The sequence below is a fragment of the Scyliorhinus torazame genome, chromosome 7 (genome assembly GCF_047496885.1).
Source record: "Scyliorhinus torazame isolate Kashiwa2021f chromosome 7, sScyTor2.1, whole genome shotgun sequence".
NCBI lineage: Eukaryota > Metazoa > Chordata > Chondrichthyes > Carcharhiniformes > Scyliorhinidae > Scyliorhinus > Scyliorhinus torazame.
Genome location: NC_092713.1, coordinates 31,441,953 through 31,464,514, shown reverse-complemented (window position 1 = coordinate 31,464,514; position 22,562 = coordinate 31,441,953). Strand labels below are relative to the sequence as shown.

General features: G+C 48.5%; 1 protein-coding gene across 2 annotated transcripts in view; it reads right to left on the bottom strand.

The window, feature by feature from the left end:
• The window catches only part of btbd8 (BTB domain containing 8), a 143,695-nt gene that overhangs the window by 109,216 nt on the left and 11,917 nt on the right, over positions 1 to 22,562 (bottom strand). For both annotated transcript variants that reach the window (XM_072510481.1, XM_072510482.1), the window contains exon 3: positions 21,910 to 22,113. In XM_072510481.1, coding sequence (XP_072366582.1) covers positions 21,910 to 22,113 — 204 coding nt within the window. The remainder of the gene's footprint in view (positions 1 to 21,909; positions 22,114 to 22,562) is intronic.

Below are 22,562 nucleotides of genomic sequence, written 5' to 3'. Positions count from 1 at the left end.
TCACGGGTCAAGTATTCCAACAGGTCCCCCGCCACGCCAGGGCACTGGGTGGAGAGGCTGCTCTCCTTCCCAGCAGGATCCGCCTTCGGGCGATCAACGAGGCGAAGGCTATGATATCTGCCTCCGCTCCAGTTTCCAACCCTGGCTGGTCCGACACCCCAAATATGGCCTCCTGGGGACCCGGGTCCAGTTTCACACGCATCACCTTGGAAATTACCTGAAACACCTCCTTCCAGTACTCCCCTAGCTTTGGACAGGACCAAACATATGAACGTGATTCGCAGCCCCCCCCCCCCCCCCACAACACTCACACACATCCTCTACTCCTTCAAAAAATCGGCTCATCCTCGTCCTCGTGAGGTGCGCTCTATATACCACCTTCAGGGGCTGGTTTAGCACAGGGCTAAATCGCTGGCTTTTAAAGCAGACCAAGGCAGGCCAGCAGCACGGTTCGATTCCCATACCAGCCTCCCCGAACAGGCGCCGGAATGTGGCGACTAGGGGCTTTTCACAGTAACTTCATTTGAAGCCTACTTGTGACAATAAGCGATTTTCATTTCATTCAGCTGTACCAGCCCCAACCTCGCACATGAGGTGGAGGCATTCACTCTCCGGAGCACCTCACACCAGACCCCCTCCTCTATAACCTCTCCCAGCTCTTCCTCCCACTTTGCTTTGATCCCTTCCAGTGGTGCCTTATCCTCTTCCAGAATAGATCCGTACACCACTGACACTGCCCCCTTCTCCAGTCCCCTTGTCGTCAACACATCCTCCAGCAATGTGGAGGCTGGTTCCTCTGGGAAGCTCTGTATCTCCTTCCTGGCAAAATCCCGAACCTGCATGTACCTAAACCCTTCTCCTGCTCTAGCCCATATTTTGCTTCCAGCTCCCTCAGTCCTGCAAACCGACCCCGAAGAAACAAATCTTTTAGCGTCTTAATCCCCTTCTCTTCCCATTTCCGAAAACTTCCATCCCACCTCCCTGGCTCAAATCTGTGGTTCCCCGAATCAGCATTTCCCTTGACCCTAAACCCAACCCGAAGTGTTGGCGAAACTGCCTCCAGATTTTCAATGAAGCTATTATTACCGGACTCCCTGAATATTTCCCCGGAGCTATCGGGAGCGGCGCTGTTGCAAGTGCCTTCAGCCCCGACCCCCTGCACAAACTCTCCTCAATTCTGACCCACTGAGAATCCACCCCTCTGACCCAGCTCCGCACTTTCTCCACATTCGCCGCCCAGTAGTAGTACAACAAGTTCGGGAGACCCAAACCCCCTGCCTGCCTTCCCCTCTGTAGCAGCACCTTTCTCACTCTGGCCACCTTCTCTCCCCATATAAATGAGGTAATCCTTCTCTCAATCTCCCTGAAAAAAGTCTTTGGCAGGAAAATCGGTAGGCATTGAAAAATAAACAGGAATCGCGGCAACACATTCATTTTAACCGCCTGTACCCGACCTGCCAGTGACAGAGGAAGGCCGTCTCACCTTGCCAGATCGGCTTTCACTCACTCCCCACCAAACTAGTGATGTTGTACCTACGAAGCCTCCCCCACTCCCGGGCAACCTGCACCCCCAGATACCTAAAATGAGTCCCTGCTCTACGGAATGGCAGCACCCCCCCCACCCCTGCCCCCACCCCCGGCCGAAACACCACAAAGTACTCACTCTTGTCCAGGTTCAACTTGTACCCCGAGAAAGACCCAAATACCCGCAGTAGCTCCAATATTCCTCCTATCGACGCACTCGGCTCCGACACATACAGCAGCAAGTCGTCGGCATATAAGGACACCCTATGCTCTATCCCCCCCCCGCACTATTCCTTTCCAAGCTCCCGAACTTCTCAATGCGATGGCCAACGGCTCAATCGCAAGTGCAAACAGCAGGGGGGGGACATAGGACATCCCTGTCTAGTCCCACGGTGGAGAGAGAAATATCTCAAACTGATATTATTTGTGCGGGCACGCGCCTTCGGTTCCTTATATAATAGCTTTACCCAGTTCACAAACCTTGGTCCAATCCCAAACCGCTCCAGCACTGCCATCAGGTACCCCCATTCTACCCGATCAAACGCCTTCTCGGCGTCCAATGCCACAGCTACCTCTGTTTCCTTTCTTTCCGCCAGTGCCATAACAACGTTCAAAACCCTCCTAATGTTCGAAAACAGCTGCCTCCCTTTCACAAGCCCCGTCTGATCCTCCCCTATTGCCTTCAGAAGGCACTCCTCCGGCCTACCCTCCAGTACCTTCGCCAACACTTTTACGTCCACATTCAGAAGTGATATGGGCCGATACGACCCACACTCCGTCGGATCCTTATCTTTTTTTAGTAACAGGGAAATCGATGCCTGCCCCAAGGTTTGCGGCAACACCCCCTTCCCTATTGCCTCCTCAAACATCCCCACCATCAGGTGTGCCAACCTATCCTTAAATTTTTTATAATATTCCACCGGAAACCCATCCGGCCCTGCCACCTTCCCTGACTGCATCCTCCCAATCGCATCCTTTATCTCCTGCTCCACTATTGCTCCTTCTAATGTAGCCTTAAACGAAATTACCTCACCTCTCACCATCGCCTTTAGAGCCTCCCAGACGACTGCCTTCAACACCTCACCCGTACAATTGAAACCTACATATTCCTCAATTACCTTTTCAATTTTCTCACAGAATACTTGGTTCCCCAAAAGCCCCACATCCAGTTTCCACCCCGGTCTCTGCGCTGCCCCCTTCTCTAGCACCATATCCACCCAATGTGGAGCGTGATCTGACACTGCAATTGCAGAGTATTCCGACCCCTTGACTCCAGCCAGCAAAGCCTTCCCCACCACAAAAAAGTCGATCCGCAAGTATACCTTATGGACCGCTGAGAAAAACGAATACTCCTGTTCCCTTGGGTGCAGGAACCTCCAAGGGTCCACCCCTCCCATTTCCACCATTAGCCCAGCCAACGCCTTCGCCCCCCCTGATGGGACCAGCGAGCGCGGCCGTGATCTGTCCAACCTTGGCTCCTGCACCAGGTTCCAGTCCCCCCCCCACAATCAGCTCATGCGTGTCTAAGTCGGGAATAGCCCCAACCACCTTCCTCGCAAATCCCACATCGTCCCAATTGGGACCGTATACACTTAACAGCGCCACTAATCGCCCCTCCAATGCCCCCGTCACAATCACATATCTACCCCCCTGATCTGCCACCACCTTCTCCATCTGGAAGCGTACCCTTTTGCTGACCAGCACCGCTACCCCTCGAGCCCTTCCATCAAATCCGGAGTGAAACACTTGGCTAACCCAGCCCTTTTTAAGTCTCACCTGGTCCTTCACCCTCAAGTGAGTCTCCTGCAGCATTGCTACATCGGCTTTCAAACTTTTAAGATGTGCAAGCACCCTTGACTGGACCTCCTAGCCCTCTCACGTTCCACGTGATTATCCTTACTGGGGGTCTCTCACCCCCCCCCACCTTTCTTATCCACCATCACCATACCACCGGGCCCTGCCCAATAAGCCTGACCCGCCCCTGTCCATTGTTAACATCGAACTCCTTCCCCCCCCCTCCCAAGAACCCCCCCCCCTACAAAAACATCCCTCCCTCCACCCCCTCTTGCTCGCCTCGTAGGCCCATTGAAGCCTGCTACCCAGGCTCTAACGTCCGCAGTCCTCCTCTCACCTCACCCCCGTTCACTAACTGACTCTAGTTAGCTAGCGCGGATGGCTCTCCCCCGCCAATACCTCTCGCCCCCTTCCGCCCAGTCCCAGAGAAAGAAACCCCAAAACAAACCCAACAATCCAACCCCTACAATTCACTAACATAACACCTTCATGCAAAACTAATGGAAGAAGATAATTACTGCCCGTGGCGGCTCGTTCACTTTGGGCTTAGGCCTTAATGACCGATGAGCTCAGTCTAGCTCGTACAGGGTGGGGTTCTCACCCTCCCCCATCAGCTCCGCCAACTTCTTAGCGAAGTACTGCGTTGTCCTTGGGCCCTCTGTCCCTTCGGGCAAGCCCACAATTCTCAAATTGTGCCGCCTTGAGCGGTTTTCCAAGTCTTCCAGCTTTGCTCAGAGCCCTCTGTTAACCTCCACCACCCTCCGCAGCTCATCTCCCATCGAGGTGACCTGGTCGCTGTGTCGTGTCACGGCCTCCTCCACCTCCTTCATCTTCTCACCCTGCTCTCTCACCTCGGCCAATGCCTTTGCCACCTCCACCCTGATTGGGCCGATTGCCTCCTCCAACAATGACCTCAACACGACCGCCATCTCTTTCCTCAGGATCTCCATGTGCCTCACCAAACGTTTTTCCAGCTCCACCACCATCACCTCGGTCATCTTCTCCACCGTAAGTAGTGCGGTCCCGCCTTGCAGTTCGGCTTCCGCCATCCTGTCAACACTTTTGCTTTTGCTCGTCTTCTCCTTCGGCGGCGAACCCGCGTTTCCTCCTTTCTTTGACGCTGCTTTTCGCATCTTTTAGCGGCTTATTGTTTTTTTTATCTTCTTTCCTTTCTCCTCTCTCCCCCTTCACCCTCCTGCCCTTCATCAATCTGACATTCTTCTTTTTTGAGAAAAAAAAACTTTTACCAAACTTCCATGGATCTTCTTTCTTTCTCCTCTACATTCACCTGGGACTAGGCTTCCAACCTTCTTCTTCCTAGGTGGGAGCCATCCGACGTGGAGCACCCTCCCTACATGGCGCTCGGGCCTGCCACCTCGACCTCTTCGTAGCTCCGCCCCCGCTGCTCCGACCTGCCGGGCCCGGCGCCTCAGCCTCCGCCACCCGACACCCGCGCGGGGTTCTTCGCCAGCTTTTAAACCGGCCCCGCTGGCTGCTCGTGGCGGCCCCAAAGGCCGACGATTGTCGGGGAGTGCGTGGGGTCTCGGGGATTTCCCCGAAATCGCCGCGAATCGCGGCCACCGGCGGGAGCTCTTTTTTTTGCGGCCGCCCTGCTCGCCCACCCCACCGGAAGCCCCCTGATGAACTTTAAAAAAATATATTTTATTGGAGGTATTTTCAAATATATACATAACAGAAATGAGCAAACTACAGCAAATCATGCACAATTGGCACTATTCCCCCCGTACCCACCCCTCCAAAACCCAAGTAAAACACAAAGGAACACCCCCATCCCCCACTGACGTGTTAATATCTATTAAATAAGTCAATGAACAGCCTCTACCTTGTGGAGAACCCCTCTCCTCTGCCCCTCTCAGATTAGATTGGATGTTTATTGTCACATGTACTGAGGTATAGTGAAAGGAATTCTTCTGTGTACAGTCCAGACAGATCATTCCATACATTAAAAAAACATAGGGCATACATAAATACACAATGTAAATACATAGACACAGGCATCGGGTGAAGCATATTGAATGTGGTACTACTCAGTAAAAAGGGGTGTGAAGTGATCAGATCAGTCCATAAGAGGATTATTTAAGAGTCTGGTAACAGCGGGGAAGAAGCTGTTTTTGAATCTGTTACTGCATATTCTCAGACTTTTGTATCTCCTGCCTGATGGAAGAAGCTGGAAAAGTGAATAAGCCGGGTGGGAGGGGTCTTTGATTATGCTGCCCGCTTTCCCAAGGCAGCGGGAGGTGTGGACAGAGTCAATGGATTGGAGGTGGGTTTGTGTGATGGACTGGGCTGTGTTCACGACTCTGAAGTTTTACAGTAAGAAGTCTTACAACACCAGGCTAAAGTCCAACAGGTTTGTTTCAAACACTAGCTTTCGGAGCACTGCTCCTTCCTCAGGATTCACCCGAGGAAGGAGCAGTGCTCCGAAAGCTAGTGTTTGAAACAAACCTGTTGGACTTTAACCTGGTGTTGTAAGACTTTTTACTGTGCTCACCCCAGTCCAACGCCAGCAACCCCACATCTGAAGTTTTACGGTCTTGGGCTGAGCAGTTGCCATACCAGGCTATGATGCAGCCAGATAGAATGCTTTCTGTGGTGCATCTGTAAAAGTTTGTTAGTTTCCTGAGAAAGTATAGGCACTGTTGTGCTTTCTTGGTTGTAGCACCGACGTGGGTGGACCAGGACAGATTGTTGGTGATGCACACCTAGGAATTTGAAGCGGTCAACCATCTTCACCTCTGTACCATTGATGCAGACAGTGGTGTGGAGAGTACTTTGCTTCCTGAAGTCAATGACCAGCTCATTAGTTTTACTGATGTTGAGGGAGAGATTGTGGTCATTACACCACTCCACTAGGTTCTCCATCTTCCTCCTGCACTCCGACTTATTCTCGTTAGAGATCGGACCACTATGGTCATGTCATCAGCAAACTTGAAGAAGGAGTTGGAGCCAAATTTTGCCACACAGTCCTGTGTGTATAGCGAGTGTAGTAGGGGGCTGAGTGTGCAGCCTTGTGGCACCCTGGTATCGAGGACTATTGTGGAGGTTATTGTTGTTTATCCTTACCGATTGTGGTCTATGAGTCAAGGATGTCGAGGATCCAGTTGCAGAGGGAGGAGCCAAGTCCTAGGTTTTGGAGCTTTGATACTGGTTTTGATGGGATTATGGTGCTGAAGGCGGAGCTGTAGTCAATGAATAGGAGTCTGATGTAGGGGTCCTTGTTGTCGAGATAGCAAACATATGGCAAACTTGATTTTTTTGTAGGTGGAGGAACTCTGCCAAGTCGCTCACTCATGCCCCCTCTTCCAGCAGCTCAGAGTCCCACCAGCACAGCAAGATCCATTAATCTTCGGCAGCAAGTACCTCTTCAAGCTCCAAATTACACAAACTTAGCTCCCGAACTTGGTCATGAAAATACTCCATCTCCCAACCGCTCCCACCCCGGAAACCTCGCATCCAGCCCCACCAGAACAAACCGATGGTTTCCACAAATCGGTGCCCACAGGGACATGCGTTCCATCCTACAGTTCGGCCGACATTGATCCCATACCCTCAACGCTGATAGCACCACCGAGCTCGTGGAGTACCTGGCCAGCAAGAATGGAGCTGCCAATAATAGCACCCTCAGACTGGTCCCTTTAGCTTCCTTCAACCATCCCCACACTGGCTTCTCCTCCACCGCCCACTTCCGCACCATAGCTATGTTCGCCTCCCAATAATAATTCTGCCGATTAGCCAGTCTCCCCGCCTATCCCTTTCCAGAAACACCCTCCTGGTCCAGGGAAGCTTACACGCCCACGCGGACCCCAGTATCATCTTATTCACCCTACAAATGACTTGGGCACGAAAAATCAGAAGATTCAGAAACACTAACAAAACCTTCGGAAGCACCCTCATGTTTACTGTCTGGACCTTCCCAGCCAGCGTCAAAGGCAACACACCCCACCTCCTAAAGTCCTCCATCATTCCCTCCACCAGTTTTGCCAGATGCAACTTGTGCAGCTGGGCCCAGCTCTGTGCCACATGTATCCCAAGATACCGAAGGCCCACCCCTATCAATTGAAATGGCAACCTTCTTAAACTCTCCTCCCCCTCCCCAGGCATAGATCGGAATATTCATTTTTGCCCAGATTGAGCTTATACCCCAAAAAAGGACCAGCTCCCCCAAGATTGCCATAATCGTCAAAACTTCAACCAGGTTCGCAACATCCAACAAGAGGTCATCCACATATAAAGAGATTATGATCCACATATAAAGAGATTGTGGTCCACACCTGCCCCCCCCCCCCCCCCCCACCCCCCATGCCCCACTACCCCTTTGATGCCCCAAATGCCAAAATACACCTAATTGACACTATTGGTCCGCACACTCGCCTTAGGAGCCCTATACAACAATCTCACCCAGTCGACAAACCCCCGTTCAAACTGAACTGCCCCAGCACCTCAATTCAGTGCAGCTACGCCACACGGGCAAAGGCCTTCTCCGCATCCATAGACATACCCACCTCCCGGCCCGTCGAGGATATTATCACAATTCAATAAACTCCAAACATTAACCGATAGCTGCCACCCCTTCACGAACCCTGCCTGGTCCTCTGTCACACAATTCTCTATTCCCAACACCATCGCCAATAGATTTGCAGCCACATTTAACAATGATATCAGGTGGTACAGCCATCATTCTTTAAAATGAGCGAGATAGACGCCTGACACACTGTGTGTACCCTCATCAGCCAATAACCCCACATCCAACCTCCATTGCAGCCCCGCGAACGCGCCCCCTCTAGCCGCAAGTCCACCCAATATGGCGCATGGTCAGACAGATCGCCGAATACTCGGTCCCAACCACTCCCGCCAGCAATGCCTTGTCCAGGACAAGAAAACTCAGTCCGAGAGTACATCTTGTGAACACGTCTCCATTTGTTCCATAAATCCCAACAACTCCTTTGCCATTGTCGACACCCTCATAGATCTGGGGCACGACCTGTCCAACCTATGATCCAGCACTGTATTAAAATCCCCTCCACCCAGCCCACTTGATCAGCTAGAGCATGTCCAAGGTCGATCTTTGCCAGGACTCGCCTTAAACTCCACATCGTTCCAACTTGGGGCATATAGGTTGACCAGCACCACGGAAGCTCCATCCAACCTCCCGCTCACCACCACAAACCTACACCCCCCCCCCCCCACCCCCCAGGGTCCGCCACCATGCTCCACACCACAAAGGACACCCCCTCTTTTTCACCAACACAGCCACCTCCCTCGTCTTCATATTCCATCCCCAAATGAAACCTGTCCACCCATCCCTTCCTCAGCCTCATCTGATCCACCATCTTCAAATTAGTCTCTTGCACAAACACAACGTTAGCCTTCAAACTCCTCAAATGCACAAACACGCGCAACCTCTTAACCTCCTCATTTAATCCCCAGATATTCCATGAATCAGCCGGGTCAGGGGGCTCCCGGCCCCCCCCATCTTCCAGTCTGCCATATCTCTGCTTTAACCAGCTCCCTCAGGCCTCCTCAGCATGTCCGCCACCATCACCCCTGAAGCAAGTGCTCCACCAACTCCATTCACACCAGCAACCCACCCCTCCCTCTCCCCCCATCCACCTACCCAACCGAGAAAGAGAAACATCACCCCCACCCACAACAGATCTATCCCCTACTTCACTCCCATTAACTAGCCCATCCACTAGCGTGGTGGCCCCCACTTGAGGCAACTGCCTTCCCCAAACCTCCCCTTAACCCCTTGCACCCGCTCCTCCACATTCCCACCTATACCCACAACACCAATAGCCCACATGATATAAAACACAGATGAAAGCACCAACACTTTTGGTATATCCCCAAGTCCAATGTCTTGCAAAAACCTGCGTGTTCCGGCGTGTTCATGTAGAACTCCTGGCTCGGATTTGCGACCCATAACTAGACTGGATACAGCACCCCAAACTTCACTCCTTCCTTGAACAGGACCACTTTGACCCTGTTGAATCCAGCCTGGTGCTTCGCCAGCTCTGCACCCAGATCCTGGTAAATCCAAACCACATTCCCTTCCTCGTCTCCTTTGTCCACCGCAGAATCTCCTCCTTGTCCAGATATCCGTGCAATTGTACCATACGTTCACAAGATATAGAATTAGGCCATTCGGCCCATCGGGTGTGCTCCGCCATTCTATCATAGCTGATATGTTCCTCATCTGCTACCTACAATGTTACAGACCAAGGGCTGTATTGCGAAATCAGCCAGAGCATCTCCTCCCTAGAACACATGACTAGGAGCCGTAGTAGGCAATTTAGCCTTCCAAGCCTAAACACCCTCAATGTTATCATGGCTGATCCCATCCTGGCCTCAACTCACCGTCCTGCCTGTTCTCCATAACCCTCCATAACCCTTCAACCCATTACCAATTAAAAATCTGTAACTCCTCCTTAAATTTACTCACATTCCCTGCATTCTGGGGTAGCGAATTCCAGATTCACAACCCTTTGGGAGAAATAGTTTCTCCTCAAATCTGTTTTAAATTTGCTACCTCTTATTCTAAGATTATGACTGCCCCACAAGAGGAAGCACAGCTCCATGTCTACTTTAGCCACACCTTTTAGCATCTTGTGAACCTCAATTAGATCTCCCTTCATTCTTCGAGAGTATAGGCCTAAACTGTTCAATCTCTCCTCATATCACAAACCATTCATCTCTGGAATCAATCTAGTGAATATCCTCTGAACTGCCTCCAATGCCACTACATCTTTCCTCAAATAAGGGGACCAAAACAGACAATACTCCAGGTGTAGTCTTACCAATGCCTTGTATAGTTGCAACAACACTTCCTTACCTTCATACTCAATTCCTTTTGCTCTAAATGCCAACATTCCATTTGCTTTCTGTCATGTGAGAGTACCTTTAAGAAATGGGTGTTTATTAAATAGCTGTAGTGGATGTACCTTTAAGAAATGAGTATTTATCGAATAGCTGCAGTGATGTCAGAGTGTGGGTGGAGCTGGGTTGGCCGTCTTTCACTTTGAACAAAAGCTGGTGTGTCTGTGGGTTTTTAGTTTCGTTTTGAGAGCTGGATAGCTGCAGGAAAAGCAAGCAGCTGTACAAGGATCTCTGCAATCTAAAGACTGTCTCCAGACCATTTGGATGATTTCAAAGTGATAACTGCTCTCAGTAGAGAATTTAAACCTGATCTGTGTTAAAGAGAGTCTTTTGTCTTATGGATGTTGAGAGGAAAGATTAAGGGTTACTTATAGAATATTGTATCTGTGGCGATGATTGGTGTTGATAGTTGTTAGGATGTTTACTGTGGGTTTATAAAGTGTTAACTGGTTTCATAAATAAACATTGTTTTAATTTAAAAGTACTTTAACTCCCTGTTGCACCACACCTGTAAAGTAGGCCCGTGCTCCCCATAACCACAATTTATTAAAAGTTGAACTTCAGTGAACTTCATGATGCACTTTGGGGTTCTCTAAACCCTAGCCCTTAACATTTCCTTATTATCTGCTGCACCTGCATGCTCGTTTTCTGTGACTCATGCACGAGGACCCCCTCTGCATCGGAGCACCCAGAAGTCTCTGCCCATGTAGATAATAAGTTACCTTTCCATTTTTTTGACCAAAATGCATGACCTCACACTTACCCACGTTAAACTCCCATCAGCCACATTTTGGCCCATTCACCTAACCTATCTATATCCATTTGTAAGATTCCTCATTGCAACTTACTGTCCCAACTATTTTCTGTACCAGCATTACCTCCCCACCCCAGCTTCCCAAGCATGTTTGCAACATACCTCATGGCCTTTGTTCCCTCACTGCCTTTGGCCAACCCCACAATCTGGAGATTCTGCCTCCTTGAATGATTCTCCAAAATGTCCACTTTTTCCCTCAGTTTCCTTTGGCCCTCCGCCACCAGCGTAATCTCAGTCTCCCAACAAGGCCAGCCGACCCTCATGGTCTGCCACCGACTCTTCCACTTTTTGAAGCGACGCAATATGTGCCTCTAACCTCTGCACCCACTCTCTCGGGTCAGCCACCTTAGCCAGGTCTTCCGCAGCCTCCTGCCTTTGCTGCCTGAACTTGATCGGCGAAAACTCCACCAACTGTTGAGCGGACAATGATGCCACAGAGCTCTCCGCCATCTTTCCGTCAGTCGCACTCCTCAAACTCTTGGTCTGACTGTTGCCCCTCTATAGTTGCACTCCTTGTTTGATAGGCTGAGACATTCCCACCCCAGAGAATCCTTAGCTCTGTCTGCTCCTGTTTCTTCAGCAAACACCCCCGTGAACAAAGAATCATTTCAGGGATGTTACCTAGGCTGGAATTTATTTATCCACCCTAATAACCCTCGGGAAGGTGGTGGCAAGCTACTTCTTGAATCACTGCAGTCAGAGTTAGGGAATTTCTCTTCAACTTAGTCCCAAATAATCAATCCCTTATCCTGAAATTGTGCCCCCATGTTTTGTGTTCCCCAACCAGGAGAAACATCCTTGTGTCTACCAAGTCACACCCTCCTTCAGAATCTTACATATTTCAATGAGATTACTTCATCCTTCTTTTAAACTGCAGGGAACACAAGTCCAATTTACTCAGCCCCTCATCTTAGGACAACACTCCCATCCCAGGAGCCAACCTAGCACACCTTCCCGATACCACCTCTAATGTCACTTTCTGACCCACAGACCGCAACCAGTAAGGATAAACAACAACATCTCCTTCACCATACTCCTCAATACCAGGGCCCACAAGGCTGCGTGCGTGGCCCTCCTCTGTACTCCCTGCACGGTGGCACAGTGGTTAGCACTGCTGCCTCAACACCAGGGACGCAGGTTCAATTCCGGCCTTGGGTGACTGTGGAGTTTGCACTTCCTCTCCGTGGGTTTACTCCCGGCGTTCCGGTTTTCTCCCACAGTCCAAAGATGTGCAGGTTAGGTGGGATTATGGGTATAGGGCAGATGTGGGCCTAGGTAGGGTTCTCGTTCAGAGGGTCGGTGTAGACATGATAGGCTGAATGGCCTCCTTCTGCACTGTAGGGATTCTATGGTTCTATACACACACATGACTGTGGGGCGAAATGTGGCTCCAACTCCAACTACAAGTTTGCTGATGACACGGCCATAGAAAAAAATGAACATCGCTTATTGTCACGAGTAGGCTTCAATGAAGTTACTGTGAAAAGCCCCTAGACGCCACATTCCGGCGCCTGTTCGGGGAGGCTGGTACGGGAATCGAACCGTGCTGCGGGCCTGCCTTGGTCTGCTTTAAAAGCCAGCGATTTAGCCCAGTGTGCTAAACCAGCCCCATAGTGGGTCAGATCTCAAACTACGATGAGTCAGAGTACAGGAGGGAGATAGAGACCTTACTGGTATGGTACAATGACAATAATCTCTCCCTCAATGTCAACAAAACAAAAGGAGCGGGTCATCGACTTCAAGAAGCAAAGTGTTGTGCATGCCCCTATCTGTACCAATGGTGCTGAAAGGGAGATGGTTGACAGCTTCAAATCCCCAGAATAAACATCAACAATCTGTCCTGGTCCATCCACGTCGATGCTATGACCAAGAAGGCATAACAGCGCCTATACCTCCTCAGGAAATTCGGCATGTCCACAACTCTTACCAATTTTTATAGATGGACCATAGAAAGCCCGTCTGGCTACATCACAGCTTGATATGGCAACTGCCCGGCCGAAGATCGTAAGAAACTACAGAGTCGTGAACACAGCCCAGTCTATCAGAAGAACCTGCCTCCCACCCATTGACTCTCTACACCTCCCACTGCCTTGGGAAAGCGGGAAGCAGAATCAAAGGCCCCCTCCCACCAGAGTTATTCACTCTATCAACCTCCCATCGGACAGGAGATACAAAAGTCTGAGTACACGCCCCAATAGATTCAAAAACAGCTTCTTACCCTGCTGTTACCAGACTCCTGAATGACCCTCTTAAGAACTGGACTGATCTTTCAACGCATCTTGTCTTCAGTTGAGACATTTTTTAAACATTGCACTTTGGGAGTTTTCCCCACCTTGAAACTGGCCACTTTTACCTGAAGATAAAGCAGGAACCTGATCGTGTAGTAACAACGCTGAAATCTAGAAGCCAAAACGGAGTGGGCAATCATTTTACAGCAGATATGGATAACACAATAGCTGTGTCCCTGAAGAGGACTTTCCTGGCTTTTATTGGTGTCCCCAAAACCAGAAGAACGTGTTTCTTAGTACCAGGAAATGGAAGTGTGCTCAGTAGCCTGTCAATTGCTAAAACTATGAGAGGGTACTCATCATCGACTCTTCCTGTCCCCAATGGCAAAAATAAAATTCCTGGGTCTTCAATTAACACCTCCCTGCACTCAATCCAATTTGACAAAAAAAATATTCAATTATGAACTAGACTGCTGCAGGAAATTTGAAAACAGCAAATTCAGCAGAATAAACTGATTACTTCAGCGAGCAGCAGAATCAGAGGTCAAATTCCTCTTCCTTCAATGTTCCCAACTCAATTCCCACAGTTTTTAATTGAAAAATTGATTAATATACCCCTTCCAAGTTGGTCTGCAGTCTGCAAACGCCCTAGGATACATGTTAAAAGATGCTACACGGATGTAAGTCATGGTTTTTACTCTCCTAGGTTATGTTCTGCAAGACAGATTTTTAAAAAATTAGTTCTTGGGATGTGATCATCGCTGGTAATAAAGGTCAGCAACATTTCTCATCCCCGACTGCCCTTCCTCAGTAGCTGACTAGACAAGTCCAGAGGGCCGTTAAGATTCAACCAGTTGTGGATATAGACTCATTAAGGATATCTCCACCAGAAGAATTTTAAAAAATCTGGTAATTTCACTGACAATCATCCAGATTTATTAATTAATTGAGTATTAATTGAGTTTAAGTTCCCCAGCTGCTGTGGTGGGATCTGAACTTAGGAATCCACAGCATTAGTATGGGTCTCTAGATTACTAAACCAGCAGCATAACCATTATTCTACCATTCGGCTACTGCGTTTGGCCGTCAAAAGGTTTTGCCCCGATTGACGCTTTCAACAAAAATCAAAAATGAAAGCTCTGACCTCTTGCAAAGTTTTATTTCCAAAAAACACTAAAGCCCCAAGATGAATTGTTGTTCAAATTCTACCACTGCAGCTGGGGCATTGAATTTCAATCAATTAAAGAAATCTTGAGCAAGATTTCTTTAAAAAGGGCAAACCTACAGTTGGATTCATGCTAGACAAAGGTGTTCTGTATGTATGGGGGTTTGGTGAGCCCTTCTATTGTGCTTAGAGGGGGCAACAGCACGAAAAGTAAACAAGCTGAGAGAAGTATAAAATTGCAGTTTAATAACCAACAGCATCTTTAGGGTAGGAGGTTTTTGAGTGTAGCTGTATGCATTAGCAGTTGGAGCTAGGTCGTGAGAGAACGCAGCTCTTGAAATAGAAAGGCCATACAATGAAGTATGATGCACCAGGGAGAAAGCTCAAGGGGAACTAAAGGACAGCTGGTTCTAGAAACCAGGGAATGGAAAAGAAGCTTCAGGAATATTGAAGTAAAAAGGATCAAAGAGGAACTGTCTTTGGAGCACGATACTGTTTCATGGAAGTCAAAGTCAGACCTGGGAAGGGAAGAGCTGATGATGTTGGCTACAGACAAGCCACATAAGCAATTGTAAGGTTTAGTGTCCTTATTTAAAGTGTTCGAAGCAATAATATTCTGTTGGGGACTGAGTACCTGTGTTTGTGCAGAATTTTGGATACATGTTGCAGCTCAAGATAAAGGAAGCCTGGAAGGAGAGGTGGAAAAACTGGTGCTGGATTCCTTGGTAAAAAGTGGAGCGGAAACATTGTTTGAAGGGTAGTGGGAAACCTGGGGCGGATTTTTAATGCAAACAGCTTATGGAAAGCATTTTTTTTTTTTAAAGAAGATTTTAAATAGTGTAATTTTGAGAATGGAGTTTGGAAACATTCATGTGACACACATCTGGGGAGATTTTGAGAAGAAATCCATGAAGACCAATTGGGTGGCATTGGATATTTGGTTTCAGAGTGGGGTGTTAGCTTTGAAAATTTGTGGAGCTAAGGGAGAGTGTAAAGGATAGTGCATTATAATCAAACTTTTCACGTTAATATTTTGTTTTGTCGCTAAAAGACAATTGGTAGCCCTGTGATTCTGTTCCTTCCCGTTTTCTTTTTTAAAAAAGTAAAAGTTGTGATCTATGAGTCAGGGTTTCATTTTAGAATCTTCCCATACAGTAGTAAGACCGACTGGGATCAGAACATTGAAGAGAAAATGCTGGAAATACTCAACAGGTCAGGCAATATCAATGGAAAGAGGGAAGCAGAGTTAACGTTTCAGGTCAATGAACCAGTTCAGATCAAAGGCCATCAAGCTGAAATGTTAATTGTTCCTCTCCACAGTTTCTGCCTGACCAGAGTGCTTCCATCATTTTCTGTTTTTATTTCTGATTCCCAGCATTTAGCAGTATTTTCCCCACGTGGCAAGCCACTCAGCAATGTCAAACCACTACGGAAAGTCTCATGGGTACAGAACCAAACAGACCGCCCAGCATCGAAGTAGGCACCATAGCATGTGACCAGCTTAGTCAATCCTGCAAAGCCCTCGTTACATCTGGACTCTTGTGCCAAAATTAGAACAGCTGTTCGACTGACCAGCTTGCCAGTCATGCTCTCAGAGTCATACCTTACAGCCAAAGTTTCAGATTCCTCCAACACAAACTCTGGGTATGTCCTGTTCTACTGGGAAACATAAGCACAAAATTCTCCTGTCGCCCTTAGCTGAAACGCAAGGGCGTACAAGGGTGCATAATATACTCTGGGTGGAGGACTTCAATGTCAGTCACCAGGAATGGCTTTGTAGCACCACTATAGACTGAACTGGCCGTGTTCCGAAGGAGGTATCTGCCAGACTGGGTCTGCAGTGAGAACACCAACTACTTGACCGTACTTCACTAATTTATCAAAGATGCATCTACTCCTCAAGAACCAGGCCCAATTACTGATCTTCACCAACTTCAATGACCATCCCTCCATTTAAAGAAGTAGGAATGATCACTGACGATTGCAATGTTCATTACCATTCACAACTCCTCAGACACTGGAGCAATCAACATCCAAATGCAGCAACGCCCTGAGAATAACCAGGGCTTGGACTTGTAAGTGGCAAGTGGCAAGGTAAAATGCCAAGCAGTGACCATCTCCAATGAGAGAATCTAATCATGTTTCTTTGACATTCAATGGCATTACCATCAGTGAATCCTCTATCAACACACAGGGACGGAGTGGGGGTGGACATTTCACCCAGAAACTTAACTGAACCAGTCACGCAAATGCTGTGACTTCAAGCAAGTCAGAGCTTCTGTGGCGTTTGACACGTCCCAGTTCCCCAAAGCCTATCCACCTACAAGGCAGAGTCAGGAGTGTGATAGAATATGTCCCATATGAATGCCCCAATAACAAAACCCATAATATCCAGGATAAACCAGGCTGCTAGAATAGCATCTTATATTAAACATATCACTAACTCCACCACTGGCACAGTGGTCACAGCATCTACAAGATGCACTGCAGCAACTCAGCAAGGCTCCTTCAGCAACAATTTCCAAACCCACAGCCACTAGAAGAACAAGGGCAGCAGATGCATGGGAGTTTTCCCTGTAGGTTCCCCTCCTAGGCTGAAGAGGTTCGTGGCAGTGACCCGCCACCATCTGCAAGGGGCATTAGAGATGGGAATGAAGTGCTGGCCTTGCCCAGCAACCACCCCACACCCCTCAACAAATAACTCAAATTGGGCTGATTTCTGAAGTCAGCACAATTCCATGTCTCAAGAATACATCATCTATACCAATTCCCCCAGCTATTGGTGAAGAATCAACCCTCAATGTGGAAATAGTTTCCAATACAATTTAGTTATGCTGAAACTGAATTTAAAAAAACAAAGTTACATTTTTTTTGCTATTTCCCTGCCACCACCTTGAGCAAAGCAACATCCTAAATCTGTGTTGCTATTATGGTGATTGATTGGCTATTCAAGGAAGGGGAAACTTAATCCATAACAATCTCAAACATTTCATGATATGATGGCTCCCAATTGTAACAGCTGAAGATTCCTGATGCTGTGCTCTACTAAATCTTGAGCTGGAAGCTTACACTGACATCAAGACGCCTTTTGCTCAAATATCAAAGCATTAGCAACCCTTTATCTGCTGTGGAGGCCCTTGGAGCAATCTTCCTCCCACTCTCCACCACTTCCTCGCACAACAGGTTTGTCAAGGAACAGCACAGAAGCTGCCTGCATTTTACAAAATCCAAAACAGCTTTGAATGGTTCACCAGAGTAAATCATATTCACGGAGCTAAAAAATTGCACTTGTGCATTTCCCATTGCTGAGCAAGAGAAATTTATCGTTCGAAGTCAGATTCAGTGATTTCTGTAGAACCAACAGTCGTCTTGCAACTGTGCCCGTTTCCATAGACTGCCTTGCAGTCTGCCTTCCACAAAGAAAATAAACTCAGTATTTTAGTAAGGTGTTTGTGCAGTGCGGGGGGGAGGGATCGCAACGCCAGGAACTGATCATCTCAGGAGATTCTACAGCAGATACAAAAGTGGAGATTTGGTGACCACAAATTCAAACAACGGATTATAGACAGGACATGCCACCAGTTAACTTGACCTTTACTGGGGTGGATGAAAATCGTACCCTGTATCAATGGGATAAAAGATCTGGTCTGCTCTTGGGGAATGAAAAGTGACACGGAACCCAAGAGACCCCCCCACCTAAAATCACTCCTACAGCACAACCAGAGGTGACAAATGGGTAGGTAACAAACATTTCCAACAGGACAGCCTGGGCTGGATTCTCCGCACCCCGACGCCGAAATAGTGTTCGGCGATGGGGCGGAGAATCCGTTTTGGCACACGAAATTGGGACCGGCGCCGGTTTCGCAATTCTCCGCCCACCGAAAATTGGCGTACTCCTGAGTATATCGCGCCAAGTATCCACCGCCTCAGGCCATTGCCTGAGGCCTGCCTCGCGATACTCCGTCCCCGACCGGCCATGTTCCCGACGGTGTGGTTCTAACATGGTCCCACCGTCCGTGATCCTCGCATGGCGACTGCGGACTCAGTCTGGGGCCGCCACAATTGGGGGGAGGGTCGATTTCCAGGCCCCGGGGGGGGGGGGGGGGGGTTATTCGGGGCTGGGGGCAATGTGTGCAGGCGGTCCGGGGCGCACGAGCGGCCGATACAGTCCGTGGGCTGAGTCCGCCATGGAGCACAGCTCAGCCGCTGGGGGCCGCTGATGTGCGGATGCGTGGCTTCTGACCCGGAAGTGCGGGGGGGGGGGGGGGGCGTATCGACAGCTAGAGCTGCGAACTCTACGACAGCTACCTGCTAGCCCCCAGCAAAACAGGGAATTTGTGGCCTTGTGACGCCAGTTTTCTTGGCGGAAAAGAACAGTTTCCTGATGGCATGGGGACATTTTATTTCACCGGCTTTCAATATCACCATCGTCAACTTCCCCAATATCAATATCTTGGTGGTCACTATGACCAGAAACTGAACTCGATCGACCACATCAACAGCATTGCTGTCAGAGCAGGGTAGAATCTGGCTATGCTGCCTTATGGCAAACCTCCTACCCCACCACAGCCTGCTCAACACCCACAAAGTTCAGGAATGTGATGGTACACTCATTGTTCACCTGGATGGCTGCAGCCATAAATAACAATGCTCGGAAGGTTCAACTCTATAGAATAGTTCCATTCGATTTCTACTCCTGACGTTTGAGTGGATACCCAAATCACTCTTTCCTCCCCACTCGCGTTGCAGTGGATACCCAACTGGAGGCCTCCCGCTGTTAAGAGTGGATACTCAACCCTGCACCACCAACACACTGAGGCTGCAGAATATACTAAACTGCAAGATTTAGTGCAGCAATTCACCAAGATTACAATTATCAAGCTTTCCCTCATTGAATGTCCTTCCAGTATTTAGAGGCCACTCACCAGGGCTGTCTAGAGTGGGTGGTAGCACAGTGGTTAGCACTGTCGCTTCACAGCTCCAGGGTCCCAGGTTCGATTCCAAGCTTGGGTCACTGTCTGTCGGAGTCTGCACGTTCTCCCAGTGTCTGCATGGGTTTCCTACCACAGGCCAAAGACGTGCAAGTTAGGTCAATTGGCCATGCTGAATTGCCCTTAGTGCCAAAAGGGGTTCGGTGGGGTTACGGGTATGGGGCGGTGGTGTGGGCTTAAGTGGGGTGTTCTTTCCAAGGGCTGATGCAAATACAATGGGCCGAATGGCCTCCTTCTGCACTGTAAATTCCATGTCCATCAGCTGAGCCAAAGACCAACACTTCAGGCTATATTGAACCACTTTACAACAGCAAGCATCAGTGTCTAGAATACTGACCACTAAAGGGAACTGGTTTTACTCCGGATGATGTTTTTGAAAAATATTCTTAAAACATTTTAGACTCAAAAAATACAAAACTAAAAAATTACAAACAAGAGCAAACCAAATAATAAGAACAATAACCTAGTAAATCCAACCCCCACTCCCTCCTCCCCCCAACAGCTAACAGTGACCAATTCCTTAAGTGCAACATGAATGGCTGCCATCTATGGTAGAACCCTTCAATTGACCCCCTACGATATATTTGATCTTCTTGTGGTGCCAAAAAAACTTACGTCACCTAGCCATACCGAGGCACTAGTTGGCGTCACCCATCTCCAACTCTGAGCAACCAGCGAGGTAAATGCCAGGGTATTCGCCCCTGCACCTGTCTGCAACTCCAGCGGATTTGATACCCCAAATATAGCCACTAAAGGACAGGGCACCAGCTCAATATTCGGGATTGCCAATATGGTGTGTCCGTACAGGTTCCAAATGCCCCTCCCCCACTTCTCTCCCGTTCACTAGCCAACTTGTGTTTGCTAGCGAGATGGCCCCTGCCAAGCCCCCTACCCCACAGAACAAACCAACACAATGGTCTCCCCACAATCTTCTAACTCCCATAACAGGAATCCCTCAAACCCAAAAGAAACATATTCCAACCAATCATTCCACAGCCCCAAATTATCCCTTTGCAAACAGAACTTGAGAAAAAACCCATAAGAAAAAATGAAAAAAAAAAGATTAACACAACCATAGTCCAAACTAATTTCAGTCCCAGTCCTTCAGCTTTCACAAAAGCCTTCATCTCACAGTAGAAGTCTTTGGAGTTATGTGTAACACTCAGCTTTGCCAGGTAGACCACCCCAAACCTCACATCGCTTTTGTACAACGCCGCCTTCACCCGACCAAAGGCCACCCACCTTCTCGCCAGCTCCGCCGTGAGATCCTGGTATAAACGATTACCATCTCTTTCCCACCTCTGCTCTCGGTTCAGTTTCACCCATCTCAGCACCTCAGATAGCTCTGAAAGCAGACGATCACCGCTCTTGGTGACTCATTCACCTTTGGTTTCAGCCGGAGCGACCGGTGAGCCCTGTCCAGCTCGTCGTCCTCCACCATCAACTTGGCGAACATCTCCACCGAGTACTCAGTTGGTCTGCGGCCCATCTTCAGTCCCGTGATCCTTAGATTCTGCCTTTGAGACCGGTTCTCCAGGTCCTCCATCTTGGCTCTCAGCTCTTAGTTACCCTCCACCACTCTCCGCAGCTCCTCACCCAGTGAGGTGAACTGGTCGCTGTGCTGCGAAAATCACCCACTTCACCTCCCGCACCGCCATCAACTTTGCTAGGGCATCCTTCATCTGGGCAAGTCTCATTTCCCACTCCTTGAGCAAGGTCATCATCTCGTTGCAATGCTTGTCAAAGTGCTTGGAAAACAGCGACTCAAACCCCTCCGTCATCACCTCGGCCAGCTTATCCACCATGATGGACACGGCCCCACTCAGCGAGCCTGCTCCCGCCATCATTCCTCCTGCTGAACTCACCAAACCCGCCGGCAGACTTTTGTTTGCCCCTATTTTCCTCGGATTTTGACATCCCTTGGTTGCCTTAGCCTTTCCAACAAATAATCATGCAAAATTCTCCCCAAAAACTGGATGCGAAGGGCCAAAAAACAAAAGCTCTAGCAGGAGCCAACCAACGTGCGACCTCCACCTACAGGTTGCCACCAGAAGTCCCACTTGTGGCATAGTTGTAACACGGATATTTATTTTACACAGGTCCACAGTTGTTGTCCCTCAGAGGTAGCACATGGGAAGAGTCAGACCACACCCTCCCTTTTCTCAGTGTCCACCCTCTTCCTGCCCTCCCCGGCAGCAAGTTTAAACATTACAACCATAACCATAACTACATTTCAGATGTACTGTACTTCAATAGTTTGCATTGGAATGTCCTGAGGTCATGAAAGGCACTATATAAATGCATGTTTTTTTTTCCAGCAACACTGGGTAGAGCCAGAAGGATGAGGAAAACCATTGCTGCGATTCTTGCAATCTGACATCAAATGTATATCAGAAAGCCTTTGAAATAGCACACATGGTCTAGTCTAATTTAGCACTAAAACAAGTCTCCCAAATGTGCCAAAAGGTAGAGCACACAACTGTTCAAAACACTTACTGCAAAAAGCATTTAAACTGTGAAGGTCTGAAACTCTCTATGTTGATGACTTGCGGATATTTCTCTGTATCCTGTTTCAACTGTTTGCCAGAAATGCGCTCAAAAAACTCTGGGACCCTTGCAAGCAGCACCGCTTTGTGAGCTCTGAACACAGCTGCACCCACGTGGAATGTGACATCCGTCTGACTTCCGTCTATAAGAATCCTACAAAAGAAAAAGGTAGAACAGATCACTTCATTCAATCAAGGCTTTTTGTTACAACAGCAATTACCGACTGGGCTCGATTTCTCGAAGAGCGCATTAGTTTCTTTTTTTTTTTTTAAATCAAAGCTGAATTATTCCCTTTGCAATGAGGGAGAATTGCAAAGTATGAAAGGCAGTGATAGTACTCAAAAAAGCTGCTGACACCAGAGTAATCAGATTGATTTGGAAACAAGTGTTTGAATATTCCTGAAAATTGGCTTTGACAACATGCTTCTTTTCAACCCAGTCTTCATTAAATTCATTAAAGACTTAGAGAGAACAGCTAGTTATTAGTTACCAGCCCCTCTCCCATCTTAAACCATTACTTCTGATGTGAAGGACTAGTACAACAAGTTATTTTTTATCTCAATATCTCAGGAACAGCAGAGAATGACTAAAATATTAATCGT